The 27,502-nt window shown below is 33.8% G+C and overlaps 1 protein-coding gene across 3 annotated transcripts in view; it reads left to right on the top strand.

Moving 5' to 3' along the window:
• LOC136027008 (collagen alpha-1(IV) chain-like) overlaps nucleotides 1–27,502 on the top strand; it is a 200,179-nt gene that overhangs the window by 99,042 nt on the left and 73,635 nt on the right. For all 3 annotated transcript variants that reach the window (XM_065703901.1, XM_065703902.1, XM_065703900.1), the window contains exons 14-20: nucleotides 293–405; nucleotides 1,946–2,142; nucleotides 6,956–7,159; nucleotides 10,231–10,345; nucleotides 14,794–14,955; nucleotides 17,775–17,890; nucleotides 25,818–26,063. In XM_065703901.1, the coding sequence (XP_065559973.1) occupies nucleotides 293–405; nucleotides 1,946–2,142; nucleotides 6,956–7,159; nucleotides 10,231–10,345; nucleotides 14,794–14,955; nucleotides 17,775–17,890; nucleotides 25,818–26,063 (1,153 nt within the window). The remainder of the gene's footprint in view (nucleotides 1–292; nucleotides 406–1,945; nucleotides 2,143–6,955; nucleotides 7,160–10,230; nucleotides 10,346–14,793; nucleotides 14,956–17,774; nucleotides 17,891–25,817; nucleotides 26,064–27,502) is intronic.

Here is a 27,502-nt window from a genome sequence, read left to right as displayed (position 1 = left end):
AACTGATTTCGTTACCACGAACTGTTTGATATTGAAGTTAATAGTAATTGTTGGACTGCCATTGAACATCCTCAAACTTATCTTTTCAATGTTTAGGCTATATATATATATATATATATATATATATATATATATATATATATATATATATATATATATATATATATATATATACATATATATATAGCCTAAACTTTGAAAATATAAGTTTAAGGATGTTCAATGGCGATTCAACATTTATTTCTACCGAATATTTTTTTTTATATTTACTAATTTACTGATCAACCTCTAGAGGTGAAACTGGTGACTACGGTCTACAAGGGCCTCCAGGGGATTGTGGAGACATAGTTTACCCCCAATTAAAGCCAGGAGAAGCAGGAGATAAAGGAAGGGAAGGTAGCAAAGGTAAGTCTGTGTTGTTGTTTTTTTTTGCTTTCGTAAATACTGCTTTTGGTAAATGCTATTCTTTAGGTTTTTAAGGTCAAAATAGCTTAAATTGTAACCGTATTTTTTTCTTTTCAAAGTTAGATTATTCATCGATAATATTAAAGATATTATTGTTTTAAGAATAATACTATAAACAACTAAGTATCCTTGTTCTATCAATAAACTTATCAATTTAAACTCTTCTTTTCTTATGAGAAAATTGATGGCACCAGGCTATTAAAAATTAAAACCTCATATTATTATTGTGAATCATTTACCTAGATTTTATTTTAGGATTTTTTCGGTTGGTTCTTTCTTTTAAAGAAATCAACAGAGGAGTATTAAGGGATAAGGCCTCTCAAGAGACCATTCGAAATTTAGGCGAAGCGTTGTACACTTCTGTTGTTTATAAACTCGGTACGGGTTGTCTCCTGTGATAGTTAACCATTGGTCACCATGCGATTTTTTTCTTAATTTATGATTTTGATTCTTTCCTTTCTTGTAAGTTCAATTTTGCTATAAAAACTTATTTTGTTTATTTCAAGCAAATATCCTCTACAATACACCAATTTAGTAATCCGGATCAATTATACATCTTTATTTTCTGAACCACAGGAAAACAGTTAAGTTTTTTTTTTATATTCTTACAACTATTTTGCACTCTCTCCAGTTGTGGAAAATTACCTACAGTATATGTTTGAATTGTGTTGTTACTGTCTCTTCTATTTTGCTGATCCTAGTAAGTGTGTGATTGCACAATCCTGGAGTAATTTCTACCAAAGAGGTTTTTGACCTTTATGTTTCGGGTTAAACAGAACGAAGTTCAGTATTGTTTTTTTTTTTTTTTTTTTTTTAATCGAAGAGAAAGAGAGAGATTACTTTCCTAATGTTGCATGGTAAAATTTCATTGGCTTATGTTTTCAAAAGGTTTTTGTAAATCGGTCATATTTTTCCTTATTTCTTAACAGACAAATACCTCCATCTTTTTAAATCCGCATTCTTTTAGGATATATTCTGTAGAAAGTAAAGCAATTAAAAATAAAGAAAAGCTAAATTCCTTCTATTTTTTGTCATTTGGAAATAAAACTTTGCAAAAAAAGAAAGTTTTTGAGTGAAAGTGTTCTCTATAAGTAAACTCTGTGATAGCTTATCTGCGTTCTAAATACATCTTGTCATAAAAAATTCACCCATTTAAAGCTCATAAAAAATTTCTTCAGACTTAGTCAACTTCAGAATTAACAGAAGAAAGGTTTTTTTATAATCTTTGAAGCCCTAGAAAAAAACTCTGAAAGTTCCAAACTCATCAGGAAATTTGGTTTTCTCGTCTACATTTGGGCCCAAATTTAAGTGCTTGTGCCTCCAGTCTAAAATTGTGTTCCCATATTAGAATCATTTAGGCACAAAGATTTACAAATTTACTTTTCAAGATTCCCAGATAACTTACTTTGCTTATTTTGATTTTACTAATTTTATTAAGGTTTTGAAATTAAATTCGTTACGATCTTTTTTAAAAATTCAGGTGTAAAAGGCAAGCCAGGAGATGACGGATGTATAGGAAAACAAGGTTTTAGAGGCCGTCCTGGACCACCTGGCTCAATGGGAATGCCTGGAATTTCAGGTCTAGAGGGTCACCAAGGTAAACATGGTGAAGCAGGAGACTCAGGACATCTTGGGTCACAAGGTCAACCAGGATGTAAAGGCGAAAAGGGAAGTAAGGTATGTTATAAAAAAAATTACAATTAGAAGAAATTTAACTTAACCTATCAATGAAATGTTAATGATTACAAAGCAAAAAAAAAGATAGGTTGTTTGTATACATTAAAACAAAGATACGCATACATTAAAAGTGTCCTGCAATTGCCTAGCAAAATACTTGGGGTTCGTATTCTCCTTTCTGAGATCTCTGTTTTTGCATAAGTGTTTTTTTACTCATGCTTTCCAAGCCATGATTAGAAAAAAGAAAAGATAATTTTTTGGAAATTAAAAGTAAAAGTGACAAAAGCTAAAGATAAAAATGAGCTGCCTTGTATTCAAGGGGTTTGCTGCCCATTATATCTTTAACCTTTAATGCAAATGAAGGACTGCAATTGCTTTTGTTTTGTTTTTTTAATTCAATGAATCCACCATCTTTACTACTGATGCTGCAAGGGTAACTGAAGCTCACCACTTGCTTCAGTTTTATCGTTTCCTACCACCATCTTTTATCTTCATTACTCCTAGTTTAATCATTTATTCCTAGCCTACGCTTTTATTTCTAGTCTAATTTTATTCTAATATGGTTTATTTAGCTATAATTAAATTCACCTGAAATCAATTTTTTACAGAATTCCTCAATTCACAGAAGCAATTTTACCTACTTTTTCCTATAAAAAAAAAAAAAAAAAAAAAAAAAAAAAAAAAAAAAAAAAAAAAAAAAAAAAAAAAAAAAAAAAACAGTTGTTTAATGATGGTTTTTAATTATTTCTCTTTTTTTAGAGTAATCAAAGAGAACTAGAGACCATCTTGCTACAACTTTATGGCTATAAATATTACCAACCATATTAGTCGTAAGGGAAATTAAATATAAAAAGCAGGTTTTTCAACTGAAAGTAAGGAGCAACATTGGAACTTAAAACGAACAGAATTACTACGTATAAAAAGAGGGTAGCCTCCTCCTAAACACCTTCCTCTTTACTAAGAGTGATTAGATAGAACTTTAAAGCTCATTGTTGGAATTTTGGGATTAGCTTATTTTCAGATTTTTTATGTATATGATGGGGTTGCCCTCTCTTCAACACCTCGGTCTCCACCTTAAAGCTTTTTAAGTATTTTTAAAAAGCTTCTTATTCTTCTAATTAAACGACCCTTGTGTTTCAAGAGTCGTTCTTAAGGAATTGGGACAGACTTCAAACTTTAGCGTAAAGAGCAAGGTGTTGAGGAGGAGACAATCCTCTTCACATACGTAGCAATCTCTGTTCTTTTTGTTTTGATGCTGCTCCTTAATTTCAGTTGAAAAAACTTATTTCTTAATTTAATTCATGATCTTTTTTTAATATTCTTAGAAAATCTGGCCCCACCTCCACGGAGAAATACCCTCCCTACGGAAATATCCTCTAGACAAGTCAATCCCGGTGAAAATATAACCAACATAATTACCCTTAGCAACTTCAGTCGTAAAATTGAGATAGAAAAGAGAAAGCAAGATAAAAAAAGAATTTTGTACAGGAATTCTGGCAAATTCTCCCAGTGTATTATTTCCCCTGATAAGTTCATGCCCTGGAAACTTCCCTCCCATGATAAAATAGCAGAAAATTCTCCCCCTCCCTCCACCTTAGAATGTTTGCATGCTTCCCAATAACAAATACTATTCGCAAACAATGGGCAAATTATACAAATTAAAGACCTTTCCCCTTGGGCTGTTGGGGGTTGGTCTTGTTATACCGAAAGGCATAGTTAATGGACCTTTCAGTTACGATGGACAAAATGGATATCTCAAAAGTTTTTCGGATGACTGTGAAGGAAGAAGTGGCGGGGAGGGGGCCTAGTTTCCCTCCAATGTTTTTGGTCGTTTAAAAAGTGCACTAGAACTTTTAATTTCTGTTCGAATGAGCCCTCTCATGATATCCTATGACCATTGGGTCGATACGATCACCCCTGGTGAAAAAAAAACAAATAAACACGTATTCGTGATTTTTCTTCTGGAAAAAAATACAAATTCCAAATTTTTGCAAATACCAGCTTGAAATCTCTAACGGCAGGGTTTTCTGATAAGATGGATCTAATGGTGTGATTTTCAATAAAATTCTATGACTTTTTGGGGTTGATTCCTACTTTTTTCGAAAATCAGGCAAATTTTTTCAGTCAGCATATTTGAAGTCAGCATAATAATCCAACTCTTTTGATATTTCTATTGGTATCAAAATTCCGTTAGTTACAATTTCGGTTATTATTTCTTGAAAAACCCCAGTTTAACACTTGATTGGTTCTCTTTTGTAAAACTGTTAGCCCGAAGCGGTAAAAAAAAATTAAGTTTCATATGATCGTTTTCTGTAAAACTTCCAGTCTGTAAAAAGAATGAAAAGTTTTAGAGTCACAAGATGTTTAAAAGTATGCCCTCTGTTTCTCTGCGGTGCTTCTATACGATTAAGGTTATTACTCATACCAACAAATTAAACCAGGCTTCCTCCATAAGCTGCATGTAGGATTCACTAAGCAGTGACGAGAGGACGCGGGTTCGAATCCCGGTGTAACCAATCCTTCAGTTTGAGACGGGGGTCAGTGGCGTGACTTCGTAAGCTTAGCCAGAGTCGACCCAGCTCTAAATGGGTACCTGGAAAAATCTAGGAAAGGTAAACAGGAAGGGTGTGCGAAAGCACAGGATGGCTGGCCCCCAACCCCCCATTGCACTTCCTGGCTGAAGGGCCAAGAAACGGAGATTAGCACCGCCGGTACGGACTGTAAAGTCTAATGCCATATCCTTTACCGTTACCTTTACCTGCAAAACCTGCTTGAAGGTTAAGAAAATTATGATTGGAAAATGAAAATTCTGAAAAATAATTTGTTAAAATGCTTTATTTGGCTGTTCCAAAATTAAAAAGTTTTGAGAGTAGTTCTGTATCTCTAGTATCTCTATCACCATTACCGTGGTAAACCGGGAAAAAAAATAACATAAACTAATTAGGTAAACTTTAAAATTATTTTTGGCCGTAAAAAATCAAAAGATTCATAATCTATCAAGCCCTAAAGGCAACTTTCTTTTCTTTAATTTGACGCACTGTACTAGACAACTTATTTTTATATATATAGAAGATATATATATATATATATATATATATATATATATATATATATATTTTCTTTTTAGTTTTTTTGTAGTTTTTACCTTTTTTAGTTTTTTTCTTCTTTTGTTTTAATGCTAAAGCCAAGGTTCAAACCTGGAGCCTCTCGGACCTAGAACCTGAAACATAACGCTTTACCAACTCAGCTACTTCGGCTTGAATACATTCGTTTTGAGCAGCTTCCTCGGGTGTTGCCATTGTAGGTTCTTCAGTCATTTTACAATTAGAAATTTCTCTTTCAACGGTCTTCTTACAATGAAAAATTTTTCTTTGAACGATATTCTTAAATACCTGTGTCCTGGTCGTCATTTATATTCCCTGTGTCCCGGTCGTCATTTGTGCCCCGGTATCCCAGTCTGTAATTTTTCTTTGAGTGTCCCGGTCGTTATTTATATTCCCTCTGTCCCGGTTGTCATTTGTGTCCCGGTCTGTAATTTCTCTTTGAGTGTTTTTTCTTTTTAGTATTTTTTAGTTTTTTACATTTTTTCTTTTTTCAGTTTTCTTTTTCTTCTTGCCATTGTAGGTTCTTCAGTCATTTTACAATTAGAAATTTCTCTTTCAACGGTCTTCTTACAATTAAAAATTTGTCTTTGAACGATATTCTTAAATACCTGTGTCCTGGTCGTCATTTATATTCCCTGTGTCCCGGTCGTCATTTGTGTCCTGGTATCCCAGTCTGTAATTTCTCTTTGAGTCTCCCGGTCGTTATTTATATTCCCTCTGTCCCGGTCGTCATTTGTGTCCCGGTCTGTAATTTCTCTTTGAGTGTTTTTTCTTTTTAGTATTTTTTAGTTTTTTACATTTTTTCTTTTTTCAGTTTTCTTTTTCTTCTTTATTTTTCAGCTTCACTATGAAATACATATCGCCGAACCTTTTTTTTTTTTTAACTAAAATCTGGTAGGCATTGATGCCCTTATCCAAGTCAAAATCCCAAACCCAATCATCATCGCTATCATTTTCAGTTTTGATATGTTTTGACTCTTGCTGTCCAGGTGGATCTTCATCTAACTGCGCGGTTTTGCGTTCTTTAGCCTCAAGCCTGTTTCCTTGCCGTTCTTTTGATTCCTCGGCACGCTTTCTTTTCTGACTTTCTCTATCAGCAGCAAGTTTTTTGGCATAGACTCTTTGAGCATCTTCATCGGCTTTTGCCATTGTAAGTTCATCAGTCATTTTAAACTTAAACATTAATAGATTTCTACGTGAACATATATGTCTTAAATACCATTAATGACTTCACCGTCAAAGCAAAAATGACGACAACTAATTTCATGACGTCAGCCGACACAGAAACATGACGTCACCTGATCCACAGATCCACAGACAGACAACTTATTTTTATATATATATATATATATATATATATATATATATATATATATATATATATATATATATATATATATATATATATATATATATGTATTTATATATATATATAAATATATATATATATATATATATATATATAAAATATAAATATATAAATATATATATATATATATATATATATATATCCACATATATGTATTATATATATATATATATATATATATATATATATATATATATATATATATATATATATATATATATATATATATATATATATATTAATATTTATATAAACAAGCTGAAATAAAGTGGCCTAAATAAATGTAGAGGCTGTAAAGAGGCTATAAAGGCTGTGTTTTGTGGATTCAACTGTGTTTTAGGGACCTAAAGGAAATAAAGGGCTTCGAGGCAATCCCGGTGTTGGCATACAAGGACCTCTCGGAGACAAAGGAATACCAGGCAAAAAAGGAGATCGTGGACACAAAGGACGTCAAGGTGAAACTGGATCTGAAGGAGGGTTCGGAGCAAAAGGGATAAAGGGAATTCCTGGAGAGCAGGGAGCAGATGGAGAGGATGGTTTCATGGTAGGATTTTTCATTAAAGCCCATTTTATCGCTTATTTGAACTTGTTCGTATCAATATTAAATGAGAATTCATATAAATTACATAGCTACTTTTAGCTATGCGCTATTTTGTAAACTGACTTCAATGAAACCTGAATTCTAATCTGACTAATATAAAAGCTAAATTTTAACGTCCTAAAAACATTTAAGTTTCTTACAAATTAATTTGGAACAGTTTGCGAGAACTACTCCAAATATGTGTGATTTTCGTTGCCACGCCTTAAAAGCGAGCATTTCTAGTTCTTAACTTAAAGTTAATAACTAAAATATAATTTTCTCAAAACGTTTAGTCTGTTAACGCCTTATTTGAAAAAAATTGCTAGAACTATTCTACATAGGTTTGATTTTTGTTGCTAGGCAACCTTGAAATGGTGCATGTTTGGTTTTTATGTTAAGGTGAAATCAGCTTTTGCCACTTATTTCATCTAGATTTGATTCCTATTAGTTGAAAGATTACCGCTTATTATTGCAACAACGACGAAATCAGGGACAACACAGATTGTGCACAGGGCCTAGCTTTGAGCGTTACGTGTATCCCCGTCCGTGTATCTGCAATTTTGTTTTTGGTGATTATCGTTCATTTTGACTCCGATCAATAGTAATAATATTTAACTAATATCCTAATGAAAAGTAGATTGAAACACAATTTGAAAGGGATGTTCGTCTGCTTTCCTGCTAAAATGTAGATTTCCTTTCAAAATCAAACATTTTATGAATAAGCAGAAGCTTGGCGGAATAGCTTCCTATAGTGTCTTCCCGAATATACAATAATAGTGACTTCCCGCATATACAGCTAAGACTAATTTGACTTTTAGGGCATGTTTTCTAGTATGTTCATTCTCTGAACTGTATCTTAAAACAATTTTTTCTTGGACCGCAATCAAGACAACCTAGAAGAATTTGAACAAATTCGAAAAACGGTAAATTATATCAAAATTTGACAATTTACTGGAAAAAAAACTCAATATTCTGGCTGAGGGCAAAAACTGAAAACCTCTCATACCCAGTACGTGCCTGAAATTCCGTTTATAAAGGAATTTTACAAATACCAGAAATTGGCTATCACAAATCTCAGCCAATCAGAATTAAAAAGAAATGTCATGTATTCAGAAAATCCTATGAAGAATTTGAATAATTCAAATTAGCGCTAGCTAAATCTCGGAATTAGTAAAATCTTATTTTGAACGGATTTTAAACAACTGACTATAGATGTTTGGTTGTTAATCAAAGGATGATTTGACAGGAAAATAGTTTGAACGGCTAATATTTGATAATTACCACGGTTGAGGGTTTTTGCCAATCTTAGTTGTGGCTAATAAAAAGTAGCTGTGTCAAAGTATATATCTTAAAGGTGAGCACAAAGGACATGCAGGTTGCTTCGTAGGAGACACCCACAAACAAACTATTTGTTCTTGTGGCAATTGAGAAATTCGACATTATTCTTATCAAACCAACTATAACATAATTGGATAAAGGAGTAGCATAATAAAAGTTTGAAGGGGCCTATCAAATAGTTACTTTCGAGGATGGTTTGATAGTGCAAGTAAGGCAGCCTGGATAATTTATTCAGTTTTGTATGACTATTTAAAGTTATGTTTCTTGTTTCTCAATCTAAAATATCAAAGATCCTACAAAAAAGTTTAAACCATCATAACAAAGAAAATTTTAACATAAGGAAACTACGATATCATTTTTCAGTTGAATTACTTAAAAGTTGCATTAGAAAACCTTATTTGGACTTACTCAGAGTTGAAGTTATTGGAAGCTGCAAATTTTGCAGAGCAGTATAACTTAAAAAAGGTCTGTTTTGATACAAATTCCAATAAATTTTGTCTTTGACCTGAAGGTAGGTATTTTTAGGTAGGTATGCGTTTATTTCATCAAATAAAAATTACTAAAATTGCACTTACAATCAATAATATACTGCTCAATTTAGGGACCTAAAATGTCCCTGTTCAGCAGCAAAACTACAACAAATAAATGATAACTATTCATTCAAAATCAAAGAAATACGAAAAAAAAAAAAAAAAAGAAAAAAAAAAGACGAAACACTATACAATCTCTAAACAGCCATCTCTCGTCATAAAAAAAGAAAAAAAGGGATAAAAATTTAAACAATATAATTTATAATTTATTCAAAAAATAATTTTTTTATTCTTACTTTAAATAACATAAGATTTTCAGAACACCTAACACTCTCTGGAATTGAGTTCCAAATAACAACACCTACATTTTTAATCATAAACCCAGATCGCGTTGTATGCCTGATTTCACTAGTCAGCTGATCAGAGCTCCTAGTAGAATAATCGTGATAATTTGAATTATATCGATAAAAACTTCTAAAATATTGAGGAGACAATCCATTTAAAGCCTGGTATACAAAAATTAAAATCTGTTGAGATTTAATAAAATCAATATTCAAAATATCTAAATCTCTAAAACTATCTCTAGTACTACCACGCGCAAGATACTCACCCAAACTTCTAATTGCCTTATTCTGCATAATCTGGACCCTTTTTACATGACTAGAAAAATTGCTTGCATACAATGAACAACCATACACTAAATAAGGATGGACAATTGAATAATAAATTGCTTTCAGAGGAAAAAAATTATGAAATCTTCTTAAAATACCAACTCCGCGAGCCAATTTTGAAGATAAAACTTTGCAATGATGAATCCAACTAAAATTTACATCAAAATAAAATCCTAGATATCTACATTGAAAAACCTGACTAATGGAAACACCTTGTAAAAGAATACTATGACAGTTATTTACAACTTTACCAATACGACTAAGTATCATATAATTAGTCTTCTCAGTATTCACTGCAAGAAAACTATGCTTTGTGAACTGAGATAAATTCTCCAAAGCTACATTAGTTATCTCTATAAGATCTTCGACAGATTCCCCAATCACTGTTGTTCGGACAAAAGTGTTTGAAAAAAGAATATCCGAAAAGAAAAAAATCTTCTCCACTAAGTGCTACATACTGGTTTTGAGAAAGAAAATTACATTTCTTAATCCTTAGGGACAACATGGAGACATTGGTGATTATGGGATGCCGGGAAAGCAAGGCCAGAGAGGAATAAGAGGTATTCTAGGTAGCGTTGGAGATAAAGGGCCAACGGGAGAATTCGGACAAAGTACGTATAAGCTCTCTTTTAGATATATTATTTTTGAAAATTGTCATTGATATTGAAATTGAAAGAGAACTGTTCTATGAGGACAAGCGCTTGATTGATTCTCAAGCAATAATTTTTCTTTAGTTGTTTGGCCTTCAACGGACGTTTTAGAAAAATTTTAATAAAGCAAGGGTTGCCGCAAAAAAATGTTCAGAAATTTCAGTCCCCTCTTACATTTTGCATTCTGGCATGACATTGAGTGTGAGTTCAAACCAACATAAAGCATAGGCCACTCTTATCTCCTGCCAATTTGAAGCACAGAACAAAAAGTAGGTAGACCCTATACTGCACCTTTTTAGAATCAATATCATTTTTTTTTTTTACAATATGGTTCTATAACGAAAGTGGATCTTATTTTTCTCTCATGCTCCGACCCTTAGGATTCCAAAATCTTATCAGAAAGTATGCGTTTTGCGCCATATTCAAATTGAAAACGTCAGTGATTTTGAACAGGCATAATTAGGAGCACTAAATACTCCCCTCATACCCTACCCCTTCCTAGCCAACTTCAAAAAAGAAAACTTGGTGTATTGTTGTTTTAATGTTGAATCATATATTTAAAAAAAATCTTCATTACTAATGATTTTTACTTCAGAATAGGAAATTCAACGGGCAGAATAGGAAAATGGAAAAAATATATAAATATTATTTAAATGTCAGTGATTTTAAACTGGCATAATTAGGGGGCACTCTATGGTGCTCTTTTGCCCCATCCCTACCCTTTTCTTTTAAAACTTCCAATAAGAAAGTTTGGTTTGATACACCTTTCTAATATTGAACCACACAAGAAATGTCCATCTTTGTTAACAGAGGAGAGAGGGAGTAATAGATCTCTCTAAGATCCTTCTGTTCCAGCTACTCCTAATGTCAGAAACTTAGCAGAATAGTATCATTTTTAAACAGTGTTACTTAAACATTTTTCGATTGTATGACCCGAGAACTATATTAAGCTAGTGGCCTCTTAAAAAACCTACTCCTCCAGTTGCCAATTTTTGCACATTTTAGTAACTGTTCTCCTTTTACTTATTTCCACTGCCTTCTTGGAGTAGGTAAATCGGTTTTTATACATTTTTGTCTTCACACAGGTGGCTTCGGAAGGATTCTAAAAAAATAATGCAATAAAAGTTAACATTGATGCATGATGACATACCCGCTCAATAATGTGCTCTACTATTCCCCCCAAGGCTATTTGGCCTGTAAAAAACGGGGATAACATACGAGTTACTTCTCAGAAAAAAATTATTTAGAAAGAGATGAGAAAAAAACAGAGAAGAAATGGTCGAATAAGGAAAATAAATATGTCAAATAAACTAAATGGATTAAATAGACCCCCATGAATCCTTCGCAAAAAAGAGAATAAAAAAAAACTTCCAAGAAGCCAAAAAAAATGTAATGTTTTTTGAACAATCTAAGAGTGGCACCTTCAAGCTGACTCAGGTATCATTATACAAAGGTTTCCAGTATCCAAAACTAAGCAAAAGTTCGTGATTGGATGTGCAGAGATGCCATATAATCTCAAAGATATTAGTAAAGAGCTTATATGGCAATCACTTGCTATTAGGATTAGGATCATTAGAATGGAAACAAGAGAGAAATAGAATGTTGGCCTTACCGTAATTGATAAGGGAAACGATAACAATTCCAAGTTTTTTTTGGAAATGTGACTAAGTTTTAGCGTGCATAAGCTATATTTTCAAAATTAGCCAAATACATTTAGTTAGTTTTGATGTTCTGTGGCAGTGTCACGCAGCATTAGCTTGTATCCTTTTCATATGTGGACCTTATCTTATCTCGATTACGGAACTCAAAATTCTAATTTTATGCACACACTTGTGGTTATAATTAAGAAAAACGTAAATTATACGACGTTGGACTTTACAATTCCTGTTGGTGGTGCCAATCTCCATTTGATCAGCCTTCAGCGATCCCGTGCTTTTGCGAAACCTTCCTGTTTACCTTCCCGAGATTTCTCAAGGTACCCACTGCTGGATCAACTCTGGCTGAATTGGACTTATTTTAGTAAGGTCTCTAATTGGCGAATACTTGTCAAATGAGTTAAGATCGTATGATGGTCTTGCGGGATTCCAATAATTGTTTGAAATTATACTGTTTTTAAGCTTATGAATTGTGTACTTTGTTTTCAGTCGACTAAGTCGTTAATTTTTATGTATTTTTGGGATGGCTGGCAGTATATTTGTTTAAATTTTTTAATTTTGTTTCGTCATCTGATGCCAAGTAAGTCAAGCTCCTTTCATTCTCCTCTTCTTCTTTTGTCCTTGTTTAAATTCAATTATTTTTTACAATGTTGTGTATTACTGCCTTATAGACTATAACCTCTGGGCATGGTTACTAATGTTTTTTTTGTGATATTTTCAATTATGATTAATGTACTTTCATTTATTCTTATTTTATATGCTAACTATATCACTATATGCTAACAAAATTGTAAATACTAACAAAAAACAAGTCATTAGGGGGTTAGCTGCCCTCTGATCACTTTTAACTCAAAAAGGACACCAGAATGTCGATTATAAGCGGATGAGCACTCCCCGAAGTTTATGCAATAACTCCTTCAATATAAAGTGTCCCTGGGAAAAAATAATAAATACATATCAAGACGTTAAAACCTTATGGCTCTGTGCTATAGCCAACTCTATAGTTTTGCCTCTTATTTTCGGTTGCCAAATCTTTGTTCAAGTTTCTTTTGGAACTCTGTTGGTAGTTTAATAGATATATTATTAAGGTAGTTATATTATTAAATTAGCCTTTGTGCATATATGAAGCTACTTTATCGTGAACAGATTCGTGTTTTTTCATGCTCATGTTTAATTGGACCTGGATGTAGGGCATGTTCATACCTAACCGGATGATTCTTGGACTTGGAGTCAAAATATCTAGATTTGTATTATTTTAAGTTTTGTTTCTGTTGCTTTCTTTTGTTCCACTGCCTTATTTAAATTTTTACTCTTTTTTCTCTCTTTAATTTTACAAACCTGATACAGGAGGTAATCATGACACCTTCTAGTGCTATCCCTGAGAGCACAGGGTACAATTAAGGGCCAACTACAAATTAAATCCGTCACCTTCTAACCGCTTGCTGTTGTCCCAGGAGTCTGACCGTAAGGAAGGGTACTTTATGGAATATGTTGCCTAGATTAAATAGACTAATTCTAAAAAATATCAGAATCATGTAAAGGGTGAGGGTGACCCCTGAACACATTAAGAACTCACCATGGAGTAAGAAGCAATACCTTGGGAATAGTCCAAGGTAGGAGAAAGAAGCCATTTTGCTGGTACAACTTTCGGGGATCTAACACTACTTGCTTCTGATGACCCGTGAGTGTTTGACGGCTCTTACTCCTATTTTTTTGTCGACGAATGCTGCCTAATAAAACCGGTCTGAAGCTAACGGGGGAAATTTCTAGGATTGGAGCAAACCATGATACAATGGTATAACCTTGACACCATCCAGGAAGACTCTTCTACCAAAGGGAAAAAGAGATATAGGCAAGCCTTATCTGAAACACCACTCTTAGAAGAATACCATTAATTTTGGGCTTTGGAGGCAATGGGTCTTTGTGGTCTGAGACTCGACTCTGTTTTATGAGTCCATTAAGAATAAAGATAATGATAGCAATGATGATCTCTTGTTTTATTATTTTTTTTTATACCTTTGTGGGGGTCTATTGTAGTCTGACTTATCTTTATCAATAAGTAAGAAAGTCAGTATATGGGTTTGTTTTCAAAACCGGAATTAATATTAGTTGGGAACTACTAGATAAGAATGACTCGCTTATGTCTCAACATAGGAGTAGATGGATGACCTGGAAATCCAGGTTTGGAACCAAGCACTAAGGAGGTCCTTCTCAATTAATAGGTAATTTTGTTTTTCAAGGGAAAATCCTGGAGCTCTTGGAAGACAACTATAAACAGGGCAATTTTAGGTTTTACATATATTTTAGTGAAGCGATAAGAAAAAGCAGAGTAATTCAAGTTTGTGTGTGTTTTTTCTCCCCTATGTTGTTGTTTTTTGGGTGGGGGGAGTGGAGATATGATACTTTTTTATGGTAAGATATTGTGATGTGTGTCTTAGAATATTGTTTTGTGTAGCCTTATTCGGTGTTTAGCAAAACTTAATATTATAATTATTCTTTTTATAAATATTGTTATGGGACTTTGAATTAATGCTATTATTATGGGGCTTTTGAGCAATTCAATGATGATTTTTTAAGTTTCATTTATACGTTTCAATATATTTTAAAGACAATTGCGTAACTCTTTTGTGTGTCAAATGATGTGAATGGTAAACCCGAAAATATTAAACCCATTGAAAAAATATATTCGGCAAAAAAACCATTAGCCTGTCATTCTGGAAATTCCTACTGTTAAGACACATTTTATTTTCTTAGGAGGTTACGAAGGAGTAAAAGGTGAGAAGGGCTGTAGAGGTCCAATAGGTTATATCGGTGAAGTAGGGAATCCAGGATTTCTGGGTCCTCAGGGAAAGAAAGGACAATCTGGAATAGGAGGTCCAACCGGACGAAGAGGAAGGAAAGGAGATATTGGAATAGGTAAGTCTTCGTAAATTTTTTCTATACAACTTAAACACCATATCCTAGAATTTTTGTGTATCAAATTAAAATTATATTTTTGTCATTTCAGTTTTACTAAATTAGTGTCCTATATTAAACAAATAAGGGCTTATTCTTAACTTGAGCCAAGTTCATTTTCAGAATAATCAAGGTGAATGTTCCTTTTTAATATCCTCTTGTTTCCTGAGAGACATCCCCATTCCTGCCAGCATTCATGGGAAGCACCTCTAACATTCCCCTTCCTGCCAACATTCTTTGGGAGCACCTCTATAATAAGACCTCTATAGAAACGTTTATTGCATTGAGTTCGCAATGAAAATGGTAAATAGCATGACCCTGCTATTAATCCTTTGTACTTCAAACCCCCCTCCCTTCATAATGAATATTTGAAGGGTTGTATTTTTTTTTATTAGCATTTGCAAAAGATTGCTACACGAATATCAAACTTGTATGATAAAAGGAGGCTTGAAGGGTGGAATAGTAGCCTCTTTAAAATGAAAAAGAGCCCAAGAACAAAAAGCTAGTAGCAACAAACTGTAAATAAAGGATGATCCTTGTCAATAGAAGCCTGGACTCCATAAAACGATACTTTGATTACAATAAGCAGCAGCAAAATCTATTATTCTAGTAGATTCTTTATTTGCACCATATAATATTTAGTATGAGAGGGGCATTCCTCCACCCAACCCTGTACTCATTATGCTAAGACTGGACTTTTTGTTCTAACGCTTTAGGAGCTACTGTTCAAACACAAGGACTGTTGAACTGAAATAAGAAGTGTTTTTAAATCATTATAATACTTGAGTGTCTCAACTTCGTTTGAGAAGAGGACAATCACCCTCATAAACAGAGTAGTTTCTGTTCGATATAAGTTTTAATATTGCTATTTGCTTTCATTTGGGTTTTTTGTTTTATTTATAATCTTGTGCAAGAACATTCGCTTTTGAAGCGTTTGGCACAAATGTCAAACATAGGTACAAACGGTAGACAGGGAGCTCCAAAAGGGGGAAGGCAGTATTCAGCTAGTTCCCTTAGGTGTGACTGTCATCTCCTATTTTGAAAAAATGCCCCCGTTTTTCGAAAAATATCGTTTTGTGTCATTGTTCAATAAAAACTGAAAAAATTTCTCTCCCCCTTGCATTTTCATGAATGTGTACCCCTGACGGTAGGAGCTGCAGTGAGTGAGGAGCTTTCATATAAAGTATGATTTCTATTGCTTTTCAATGTTTAATACTGTTTATTACTTTCTTTTGAAAAAAGTAACGAAGTACTATTTTTTGGTTTTCTAGTTTCAGAAACAATAATGTTGCGCGGTTGAGCATTCGTCCCTAAAGATATATGAAGTACATACAAAATAAGCGGTTCACGTTGATATTTGTTTTAAAGCTTCACCCGAGGCTTGGTCAAATCATGTTCAGTGGTGCATAGTTGCATGTCTGCCGTTATAAACGAGGGTTATTTTTTGGGTGGGAAAAAAAAACATATTTTTACATTTTAAATATATGTACTCAAAAGTAATTTTTTTGTCCGAGATTCACACCGCTTTTACTGCGATTGGCAGCATTTGCTCTTTATTTCTGAGAGCGTTAAAATTCAGCTTTTTGACGACTCAAGAGCCATTACTTATCTAAAAAATGTTTTTTGTTAGAATGTTGGTTCTGTGCAGGCCAATATTGTGGTCTTGTGGGAAAAAAGTCTAAATCTCTAGGCTACTCTCCAATGATCCTCTTAATACATATAAGAGGTCTAAATTGACTTACAATCCGCTCTAAATCCGTTAGATGTAACATTCGATTAAATGTGAAGATTCTTGAGGGAAAACAAATATTGAAAATGCGGAACGAGCTAATTATTGTTTTTTTTTACAATAAAAATTGACTAGGAAAACTACATATTTTGTGGCAGAATTAGGTGGGTAAAGGCTTTTTTCTCTTTAAGAAACAAATCAAGAGTGCTGGACCAGTGCTAAAAAGAAACTAAACGTCATATAGTTTTAGATATTAAGTTTAAATCCTTGATCTAGGCTCCTGAACATGATAAATTTCCTACTGTAACTTTCATCAAAATCTTCTTCTTTTGGAGTGTTTCTAATTATTTCCCTGAGATTGTGCAAATTTTGTGATACTTAACCGAGTAATTAGTATTTTTAATTTTAATGTTTTTTTTTATGTGTAGTATGACCATTGTGTGTCAAATCTTTCTATGGATCATTGCCAAAATTGTGGTATTTAGAGTTTAGACTACTGTTGCCATAAGACCCTCTGTACTTACAGCTAGAAATGTCAAAAAATTGCCTGATATGTATACTTTTGGTTAGCCAGAGAAAGACCGAGGAACGTTGCTTTTCCTTCTGTTGCTTTTATACGTATTATTTTGTTTTAATTAGTTGGACCTATCTTTTCAGTTAATAATTCACAGTTTAATTATGACAAACAAAGGATTATTTATTCTGATTCTGATTTTTCAGTTTCATTTTGGCACTATACCAGTTTTTCAGTTTCGGGTTTTTTATGACATGTTATCTGCGAAATATAAATTCGATCCTTTGGGGCTTTGGATAGTAATTTTTGAAATAGATACCCCAACAATCTTCTAGCTGACTGAATGTTTCCTTTTGGAATCAAGGCCCTTGCTCTAGTCAACACCCTATCAATGTCAATTAGTTCTAGTTTTTCTTTTTACATGTCTCTTTCAACTTTCAAGGTTTTTTAAATAAATGAAATTTTTCTCGTTGGGATAGTGCATTGGTTGCTAATAAGATATGATTATTTGGATGCGTTTAATTTATTTTCTTTAAGGAATGCCGGGTCGGCCTGGTAGAACAGGCAGAAGAGGAAGAAGAGGAAGCAAGGGAATACGTGGCGAGCAAGGTTTTCAAGGCCAGAGTATTTATCCTGGACCTGATGGTTTCAAAGTAAGTGAACTCAAAGGATTATAAAAAGGAATCTTCGAAATAAAAAAAAACTGAGAGCGTCAATTATAAAGTTTTTCTTTAAGTCTTAATAGATAAAAGAAAATAAATAAATAATTTTTTTCAAATAAATGTATGTCAATAAATATACATATATATCAAATAAATCAGAAAAAGAGAACAAAACATTACGTATTTGAATGTTAAATCTGTAAAATGAAAAAAAATTGATGCAAAATCACAATTTAACATAGCTACTGATTGGTGTAATGCTCTGACCTGCATAGAGAAGTGGTTATTTTGCACTTGTTCTCCTGTCCCCCCTGATTTCAAAAGAAGTCCGAAGACCAGGGAAAAATTAAAAAAGGACCAAATTGTCATGCATCTTTACAACAGGAAGGTAATTTCTTAAACCACATTGGCCTACCATAACATAAAGAAAGAAAACAATCAAAAATGAGGTTTTTAAAAGCCAAATGAAAATATTGAAGAAAACACAGATAGCGAATATTTCGAGAGAACAACCGCCTCTCTTTTTCAGCACGAACAAAACGGATTAACTCAGCACACTAGCTCAATTAATAACACCCTTAAAAAGCAGGAAAAATAGAAAATTTCGACTCCGCCCTCTCAGAACACATATAATAATAATCCAGATAATAATACAATAATATAGATAATAATATAATAATATAAAAATCCAGACAATATTGTTTTATTTAACCAAGCTACCCTACTTTTGCATGACAAAGGTTTTGTCCAGCACTACAGAGAAGCTGTTGAAATTTATAAATACTAACATTTAGGTCTAGTTTTGAACAGAGATTCAGGTAATTTCAGAATAAATGAGTCGTATCTCGATTTTCTCAAAAGAGAAGCCGATAATTTAGTAATCCCTGAAATAAAAGTTGAATCACTTCCCCAATCACATAATCAAATACAACATCAACCCCTTAGGTCTCAAAGGGTATCTGCAAGAAATGCAATGGTTAAGATCAGAAATCAAGTGACCTAGTTCTCCAATTTATTCAATTGCTGCTTCGTTTGTTTGAGTGAATGAATTTTTTTTTTATTTCTCAGTTGTTCGTCAGCATCCGTCGTTGACGGTTCAAATTTGTTTGGATTTTGTGCAAATCGCGGATATTGGCGAATAACTCACTTTATTGTTTGTTGGGTATTTGATTTTAATTTTTAATTTTCGGTCTTTTATTGAATTTTATTTAATGTTTTGGCGTTTTTTTTATCACTGATTCTGTTATACTTTCCGCACTTGTTCTTGGTTGTTTTCCTTGGTCATATTATTTTGTTCGCCCTGAAGAAGAGAGGCGGCTGTTCTCTCGAAATATTCACTTTCTGTGTTTTCTTCAGTATTTTTATTTGGCCTTTAAAAACCCCATTTTTTTGTTTTTTATTTATGTCATCTTTGAAATATGTTATTTTTGGGCCATTTTTAAAATTGATTCTCACATATTATAAATATTGTGTCTCTATAAGAGCTGGAAAATAGCGACGAAGACCACACTGCCTTTCCATAACAAACAAATACAACGTAGAGACAATAGGGAAAATTTCAAGACAGTGGAAATTATTTCTGTAGATATTTCGGCCCTATGTCCAAGGGCCGTCTTCAGCACAATACAAGAATAAGAGAGAAACTATACATATATATAAAAGAACTTACATCAAATTGTGAGGATTAAAAACTGAATAATTAAAAACACTTTTTAAAACTTTTTTTAAAAATAGCCCTAGCATCCTTACTTCAACGAAGTTCAACCAGGACTGGCGAAAAGAATGAAATGAGAATATAAGCTCATTCAAACTGAAGAGAATAAAATGATTAGATGCATGTTTCTACCGAAACAGGTTCCTGTGGCAGATATAGTTTCCTCTCTAGAGTCCGCTTTGCATAAACACTATCCTTCTGTCTCTAACCCGGATGAAGTTAGATCTGGTCTTATAAATATCCTCTATAACAGCCAAAAAAAGTTTAAGCCTCCTACCAATTCCACACCGGAAAATTTGCATGACATTAAAATACTATCTAATCTCCGAAAAGATCCTTCTATTATAATAACTAAAGCAGACAAAAGCAATTCACTTGTTGTCATGAATACGACAGACTATGACAACAAAATTCTTTCGCATTTAAATGACACAATTACATATCAAACAATAACTCATGATCCTACTGATCAGTTCACTAATAATATTATAAATGAATTAAAGCAGCTAAAACAAAATGGTAAAATCACCCCACAACTATACAATAAATTTTTTCCCCGTGGTAGTTTCTGTCCTAAACTCTACGGTTTACCAAAAATACATAAACAGGGTATTCCCTTAAGACCTATCGTAGCTTGTACTAAAGCCCCCGCTGCCAATATTGGAAAATGGCTTTGTACAGCTTTCAAACCTTTATTGTATTCTCAAAATTCCTATATTCGTAACTCCGCAGATTTGGTTAAAAAACTTAGCAACACAAGTATTTCAGAAAACACAATAGTTAGTAGTTTCGACATTGTTTCAATGTATACAAATATAGATGTAACTATTTCAGAGGAATTATTAAAAAACAAAATAGAAAAAAATTACCACTTGATCGAGACTTCAGCGACAGGAATTGATTGTGAAGTTTTAATGACTCTTGTTAAAATTTGTAATAAGTTTTCTATGTATTTTCAATTTCGCGATTCTTTTTATCAGCAAAAAAATGGGTTACCCATGGGAGCACCTTTATCCGGGCTATTAGCAAATATTTACGTCGAGAATCTTGAGAATTGGGCATTGAATTCTTACTTTTTAAAACACGTCTATTGGGGTCGTTACATGGATGACGTAATTTCACTTTGGAATTATGGGGAAGCTGAGCTTCGGGGCTTCTTAGATCATCTTAACACTTATGACCGAAATTTGCAGTTCACCCTAGAAGTTGAAATTGAAAATAAACTTCCGTTTTTAGATGTATTAATTATTCGCAATGCTGATCAACTGGATTTTACTATATATCGAAAGCCAACACAAAACAATAGATATCTTCACTTTAATTCAAATCACCCCCCACAAGTTAAAAGAGCAGTTGTAACTTCCCTCATTGATCGTTCCCTGAATATTTGCTCCAATTCATATATAAATGCAGAAATAAACTTTATCAGAGATATTCTTTTTGGTAATGGATACCCCATTCCTTTTGTCAATAAAATAATTAACCGTAGAATAAAAAGACATTCTTGTAAAATCGAAGAAGATACTTCACAATGGGAGGCTACTGATAAGCCCTCAAATATTGTCTATCTTCCGTATATCCCAAAGATCACAACAAAATTAAAAAATATTTGCACAAAAAATAATCTGTACGTAGTTTTTACTAATAATTTTAAAATCATCAATTTCTTAAATTCGGGTAAAGATAAGACCCCAGTTACTCGCCAAAGAGGGGTCTATCAAATACCATGTGATTGCGGAAAATACTATGTCGGCAGGACCCATCAGAATCTAGACAAACGGTTACAACAGCATAAAAATGACATAGACAAGGCCTTAATTTCAAATAGTTCCAACAACTCCTTTGATTCTGCTTTAGGTTGGCATATATTTAATAATCCGTCCCACATGATACATTTTGAAAACTCTTCACTCATTAGTAATGATTTGGGAATAAAACAGGTGGTTCGAGAATCAATCGAAATTAATCTCAAAATAAATAATAATATTTCTTTGAACAGGGACTTGGGGGAATACTCACTAAATTCTTTATACTCAAATTTAATTAAAAATGATCTAACAAAATATTTTACTAAACCGATTTATAATAGTACTGAACCAACTACGAAAAGGCCTTTGAGACAGGCTGCTAAACAAGCAAGATTAGCTTTAAGAAATTGCATCTAATCATTTTATTCTCTTCAGTTTGAATGAGCTTATATTCTCATTTCATTCTTTTCGCCAGTCCTGGTTGAACTTCGTTGAAGTAAGGATGCTAGGGCTATTTTTAAAAAAAGTTTTAAAAAGTGTTTTTAATTATTCAGTTTTTAATCATCACAATTTGATGTAAGTTCTTTTATATATATGTATAGTTTCTCTCTTATTCTTGTATTGTGCTGAAGACGGCCCTTGGACATAGGGCCGAAATATCTACAGAAATAATTTCCACTGTCTTGAAATTTTCCCTATTGTCTCTACCTTGTATTTGTTTGTTATAAGAGCTGGAATTCAGATACAACTAAGCCTGTGGAACATCAAGCAGTTTCGTGTTAAGTCAGCACAATTTCTATCTCAAATTGTTTTTGTTTTCCTTTTAACTGAAACGGTAAATACTTTCCCTATCCACGTGTAATATTCTTACCTGTAACTTTAAATTACCAAGAATATCAAAATAAAAACTTTTTAAGCTTCCCAGAGGACCTCTTGTGTTTATTCATATTTGAAAACGGTGACTTTTTAAAGTCTTTATTTTGGCATTTCCAAAATTCAGAAATTTTTACTACACTGTCACATTCTTGTCAGTTTTACCGATTTGGACCGTGAATACAAATAGTCGAAACTAACTGAATCTAATTTAGTTTATTCTGTCTTTGGGTCCTTAAAATTGTTTCCCATCAATTACAAATTTGAGAATTTACCATGAATTTGGTTTCAAAGATATAATCCAGTAAAATTTCAAGCAAATGTAGGCTGATTCAACGCAATTTAAAATTTTGTGTAACTCTATCTTCTTAACTGAATCACTTAGTTTATTTACGTTGGTGTAATTTTGAATTCGGTTCAGTTAAAAAACATTTTCGATGAGGAAGCGAAGGTTAAGTAAGTACACATTTTTGAGTAGTAAATTTCCAGTGTTGTTGATATTTTATATGGTATTAATAAATTTATTACTTAAAGTTAAGATAAGATTGTATGTAAAGAAGTAAAGCTTGATTTGTTATTAATAACACAAAGGTGTTGTATGCATAAATTTGTGTTAATAATTGCATGACGTGCAGGCCTATGAATTCACCATAAGACTCCATTGTAATTAATTTCTATCTTTACACTGAAGCAGGAGTAATTCAGCTATGAATGTGCAATAAATAAGTGAGAATTTTAATAAGCACTAATAATAAACTTAAAATTAGTTGTAAATTCAATACGATCTAAAGGTTATGCATTTTAAATAAAAAATTTGAAGTGTTTCAAAGATTTGAATTTGTGGTTAATTATAGTATTATTTTAGGCTAAAATAAAGTTTTTGCAAAGAAGTGAGCTTAATCTGCTAAATAAAACCCACTGGTACGATATTTATTAACTGGCATTATCAACCATTCTGACTATAAATAGTATAACTAATTATGGATCTTTTAAGTAATAGATAATCTTGCAATTATCTCTTTTATGGCACTTGGTATTAACCAAGCGAGATATAGCAATCGTAAATTCTGTCGGTCTGTCGGTCCCGGTTTTGCTACTTTAGGCACTTCTAGGTAAGCTAGGACGATGAAATTTGACAGGCATATCAGGTACCGGACCAGATTAACTTAGAAATAGTCGTTTTCCCGATTTGACCATCTGGAGGGGAGAGGGGGCCCGTTAATTCGGAAAAAATAGAAAAATTGAAGTATTTTTAACTTACGAACGGTTGATCAGATCTTAATGAAATTTGATGTTTGGATGGATATCGTGTCTCAGAGCTGTTATTTTAAATCTCGACCGGACCTGGTGATATTGGGGGGGGGAGTTGGGAGGGAAAAACCTAAAACTTGGAAAACACTTAGATTGGAGGGATCGGGATGAGACTTGGTGGGGGAAACAAGCACAAGTCCTAGATACATGATTGAAATAACCGGAACCGATCCGCTCTCTTTGGGATAGTTTGGGGGGGGGGGGGTAATTCTGAAAAATTAGAAAAAATGAGGCATTTTTAAATTACGAACGGGTGATCGGATCTCAATGAAATTTGATATTTAGAAGAATATCGTGTCTCAGAGCTCTTTTTTTAAATCCCGACCAGATCTGGTGACATTGGGGGGGAGTTGGTAAGGGGAAACCTAAAACTTGGAAAACACTTAGAGTGGAGGGATCGGGATGAAACTTGGTGGGAAAAATTAGAACAAGTCCTAGATACATGATTGACATAACTGGAACGGATCCGGTCTCTTTGGGGTAGTTGGGGGGAGGGTTCTGAAAAATTACAAAAAATGAGGTATTTTTAACTTACGAACGGGTGATCGGATCTCAATGAAATTTGATATTTAGAAGGATATCGTGTCTCAAAGCTCTTATTTTAAATCCCGACCGGATCTGGTGACATTGGGGGGAGTTTGGGGTGGGAGAACCAAAAATCATGGAAAACGCTTAGGTCGGAGGGATCGGGATGAAACGCGGTGGGAAAAATAAGCAGAAGTCTTAGATACAGGATTTAAATAATTGGAACGGATCCGCTCTATCGGGGGGGGGGTAATTCTGAAAAATTAGAAAAAATGACGTATTTTTAACTTACGAAGGAGTGATCGGATCTTCATGAAACTTCATATTTAGAAGGACCTCGTAACTCAGATCTCTTATTTTAAATCTCAACCGGATCCAGTGTAATTGGGGGGGGGGGCAGTTGGGGGGGCCGGAAATCTTAGAAAATACTTAAAGCGGTGAGATCACGATGAAACTGGATGGGAAGAATAAAAACCTGTCTAATATACGTGACTGACATAACCAGACCGGATCTGCTCTCTTTGGTGGAGTTGGGGGGGGGAGTAATTTTGAAAATTGAGGTATTTGTAACTTACGAAAGGGCGACCAGATCTTAATGAAATTTGATATTTAGAAGGATCTTGTGGAAAAAGATCAATTATGGAAGTGATCAATTAAAGGGAAATTGAAGTATTTGTAACTTACGAAAGGGTGACCAGATCTTAATGAAATTTGATATTTAGAAGGATCTTGTGCTTTAAAGCTCTGATTTGAAAATCCGACCAGATCCTGCGACATTGGGGGGAGTTGGAGGGGGAAACTGGAATTCTTGGAAAACGGTGAAACTGGGGTATTTTTATCTTACGAATAGGTGATTGGATCGTAATGAAACTTGATATTTAGAAGGAATCCATGTCTCAGAGCTGTTATTTCAAATCCCGACCAGATCTTTGACATTGGGGGGAGTTGGAGGGGGAAATCTTGAAAAACACTTGGAGTGGGGGAATCGGAATGAAGCTTGGTGGATAGAATAAGCAAATGTCCTTGATACGTGATTGACGGAACCGTACTGGATTCGCTCTCTTTGGGGGAGTTGGGGGCAGGGGTTCAGTGATTTGGTGAGTCAGATGCTTCTGGATGCACTAGGACGATGAAAATCGGTAGGTATGTCAGGAACCTGCACAAATTGACTTGCTAAAGTCGTTTTCCCAGATTTGACCATCTGGGGGGCTAAAGGGAGAGGAAAAATTGGAAAAAATTAGGTATTTATAACTTACGAGTGGGTGATCGGATTTTAATGAATTTTGATATTTAGAAGGACATCGTGACTCAGAGCTCTTATTTTAAATCCTGACCGGCATTAAGCCTCTTATTTTCCTTTTAAATCAATTGATTCATAGAATTTTGTTGGAGCTCATACCATATGATCTCTTGGCTCTTAGCTCTTCTTGCCTCGTCACAAGTGCTATATGAGCTCTTAGTTCTTGTTCTACAATAATTTCCATTGTTGTTAAGGCTTATATTTGTTGTTAATTGACCTTTTAAATTAGAATAAATAATACTTTTGCAAAGAAGTAAATCTTAGTTTGATAAATGAAGAACATTTGCTTTATATGAATTAATTTTAGTAATAACTGATTTTTAATAAGTGCTTTGTCTGTAAACCTATTTATTGTTTCGTAAACCTCATTAAATTAGTCATTGACAATGCGTGCAAAGTATCTTCCATTAATGCCTTATTAATTTTTCATGGTCTCACGTTCTACAGGGACCAGGTGGTGACAAAGGAGTCAAGGGATACCAGGGTGATCAGGGTGAAACAATATTGATTTATGGTGATGATGGGGATGCTGGAGAAAAGGGTCCTAAAGGTTATCGTGGTATCCCTGGCTGGGATGGGAGCCAAGGACCCCGTGGAGAAAAGGGTATTACCGTCTTTGGACCAACAGGACAAAAAGGTACAGAAGGAGAAGAAGGAATACGAGGACGCAATGGAGAATGTTGCGGTTTAAAGGTATTGTAATGAATTTCGCATTTAATTTTGTAAGCAAATATGGAATTTCGAATAAGTAGCCAAAGGCAAAGTATTGTCTGCCTGTACCCATCATTTCTGCTTTCCTTTTTTTCTAATAGACTTAGTTAGATTTGCTTTATTCTTTGTAGGGTGCGCAATTGGAGGGAAGGGTTCAATTGGAACCAACGCATTGATTCCTATTCTTTTTTTTTTAAATTACTCACCACAGTATATTAACTTAAAAACAGAGGAAAATACACCCTCTAGATTTTGAAAAAAAAGACTGTTTTGCATCTTCATTAAAAAGAAGTTGAACAGCCTTTTCTCTTCTCCCTACAGCCTTTTGAATTTGCACCCCTGATTTTTTTTATTTCCACTGAAAAGTTTAATGTTGAAAATACATCATTCTATAATTTCTCTCGAAAACTTTGGCAGGAAAGCTTGAATTCCTAACAAGTTTCTAATTGGGCTGTATAAGGTAACACAAAATTTTGTCTAACAGTCGCTTGATCGGTGTAACCGCTGATATTTAGTAGCACACATAATTTTTTCTTTTTTAATAATTTCTTTAGCTCTTGGGTGGAATGGGGTCGAGGTCGTACATCAACAAAGATTTGTTCTCAGCTGTGTTCTATCTGCGTTCAGGCATTAGCGGCTTTACCGTTATCGGCTTTTAGTTTAGTAATGGGCGTTACCAGCTATAAGTTACCGTTATGCCTAATTTTAGATACCTTTGAAGTTATTGGGAATACTAATTAGTAAATTTATGCCCAAACTTAGATCCTTTGAGTCCCAAGAACTAGAAAAGCTGAGGGTAAGGGGCAGGGGAGTAGACTACTAGCCCCATCAAAGTATTTCGCCGCCCCCTTCTCCTTAGATTTTGGAAAGTTGCTTTTTACTGGAATAATCAGTGAAAATCGCGTTTTTGGCATTTGCATTGGAAATTAAGATTGGAATTTGTATTGGAAAGCCCTGGTGAGGATACGCTTGGTATAAAAGGTTAGCACTGTTGGGGTGCTGTATGGTGGCTTGGGTTCTACACTCCACCATAAGGTCATTTCTCCTTTCGTATCCCCGACAGGGAAATCTTGCATGGCCTCATAGTGACATCAGGGTGGACGTTTCATGTGTTTTCAAACAGTTCGATGTAACAAACTGTAAGTAAGGAGTGACGCTGCTCAATAATAACTGAAACTTTAAAAACTAAATTTGATACTTAAAGGATATATCAAACGAATTGGCTTATTACGCTAATTCCAAATATGTTAGTTTTATTAAGCTTAGTGTTACCCATAAAAGGCTATGATTCTGAGAATAATTCCCTGATTTTCAAAAATAAAGGGAAACACCCCCTACTGTTCAGCAAATGTTTCAGGCTCTTACCTCCAAAAATGTGGAATTTTGTATTTTTTGGCAAGAAGGGTGATCACAGACACGTG

The sequence above is a fragment of the Artemia franciscana genome, chromosome 5, assembly GCF_032884065.1.
Source record: "Artemia franciscana chromosome 5, ASM3288406v1, whole genome shotgun sequence".
NCBI lineage: Eukaryota > Metazoa > Arthropoda > Branchiopoda > Anostraca > Artemiidae > Artemia > Artemia franciscana.
Note: the sequence above shows the minus strand (reverse complement) of the source record. Positions and strands in the feature narration are given on the sequence as shown.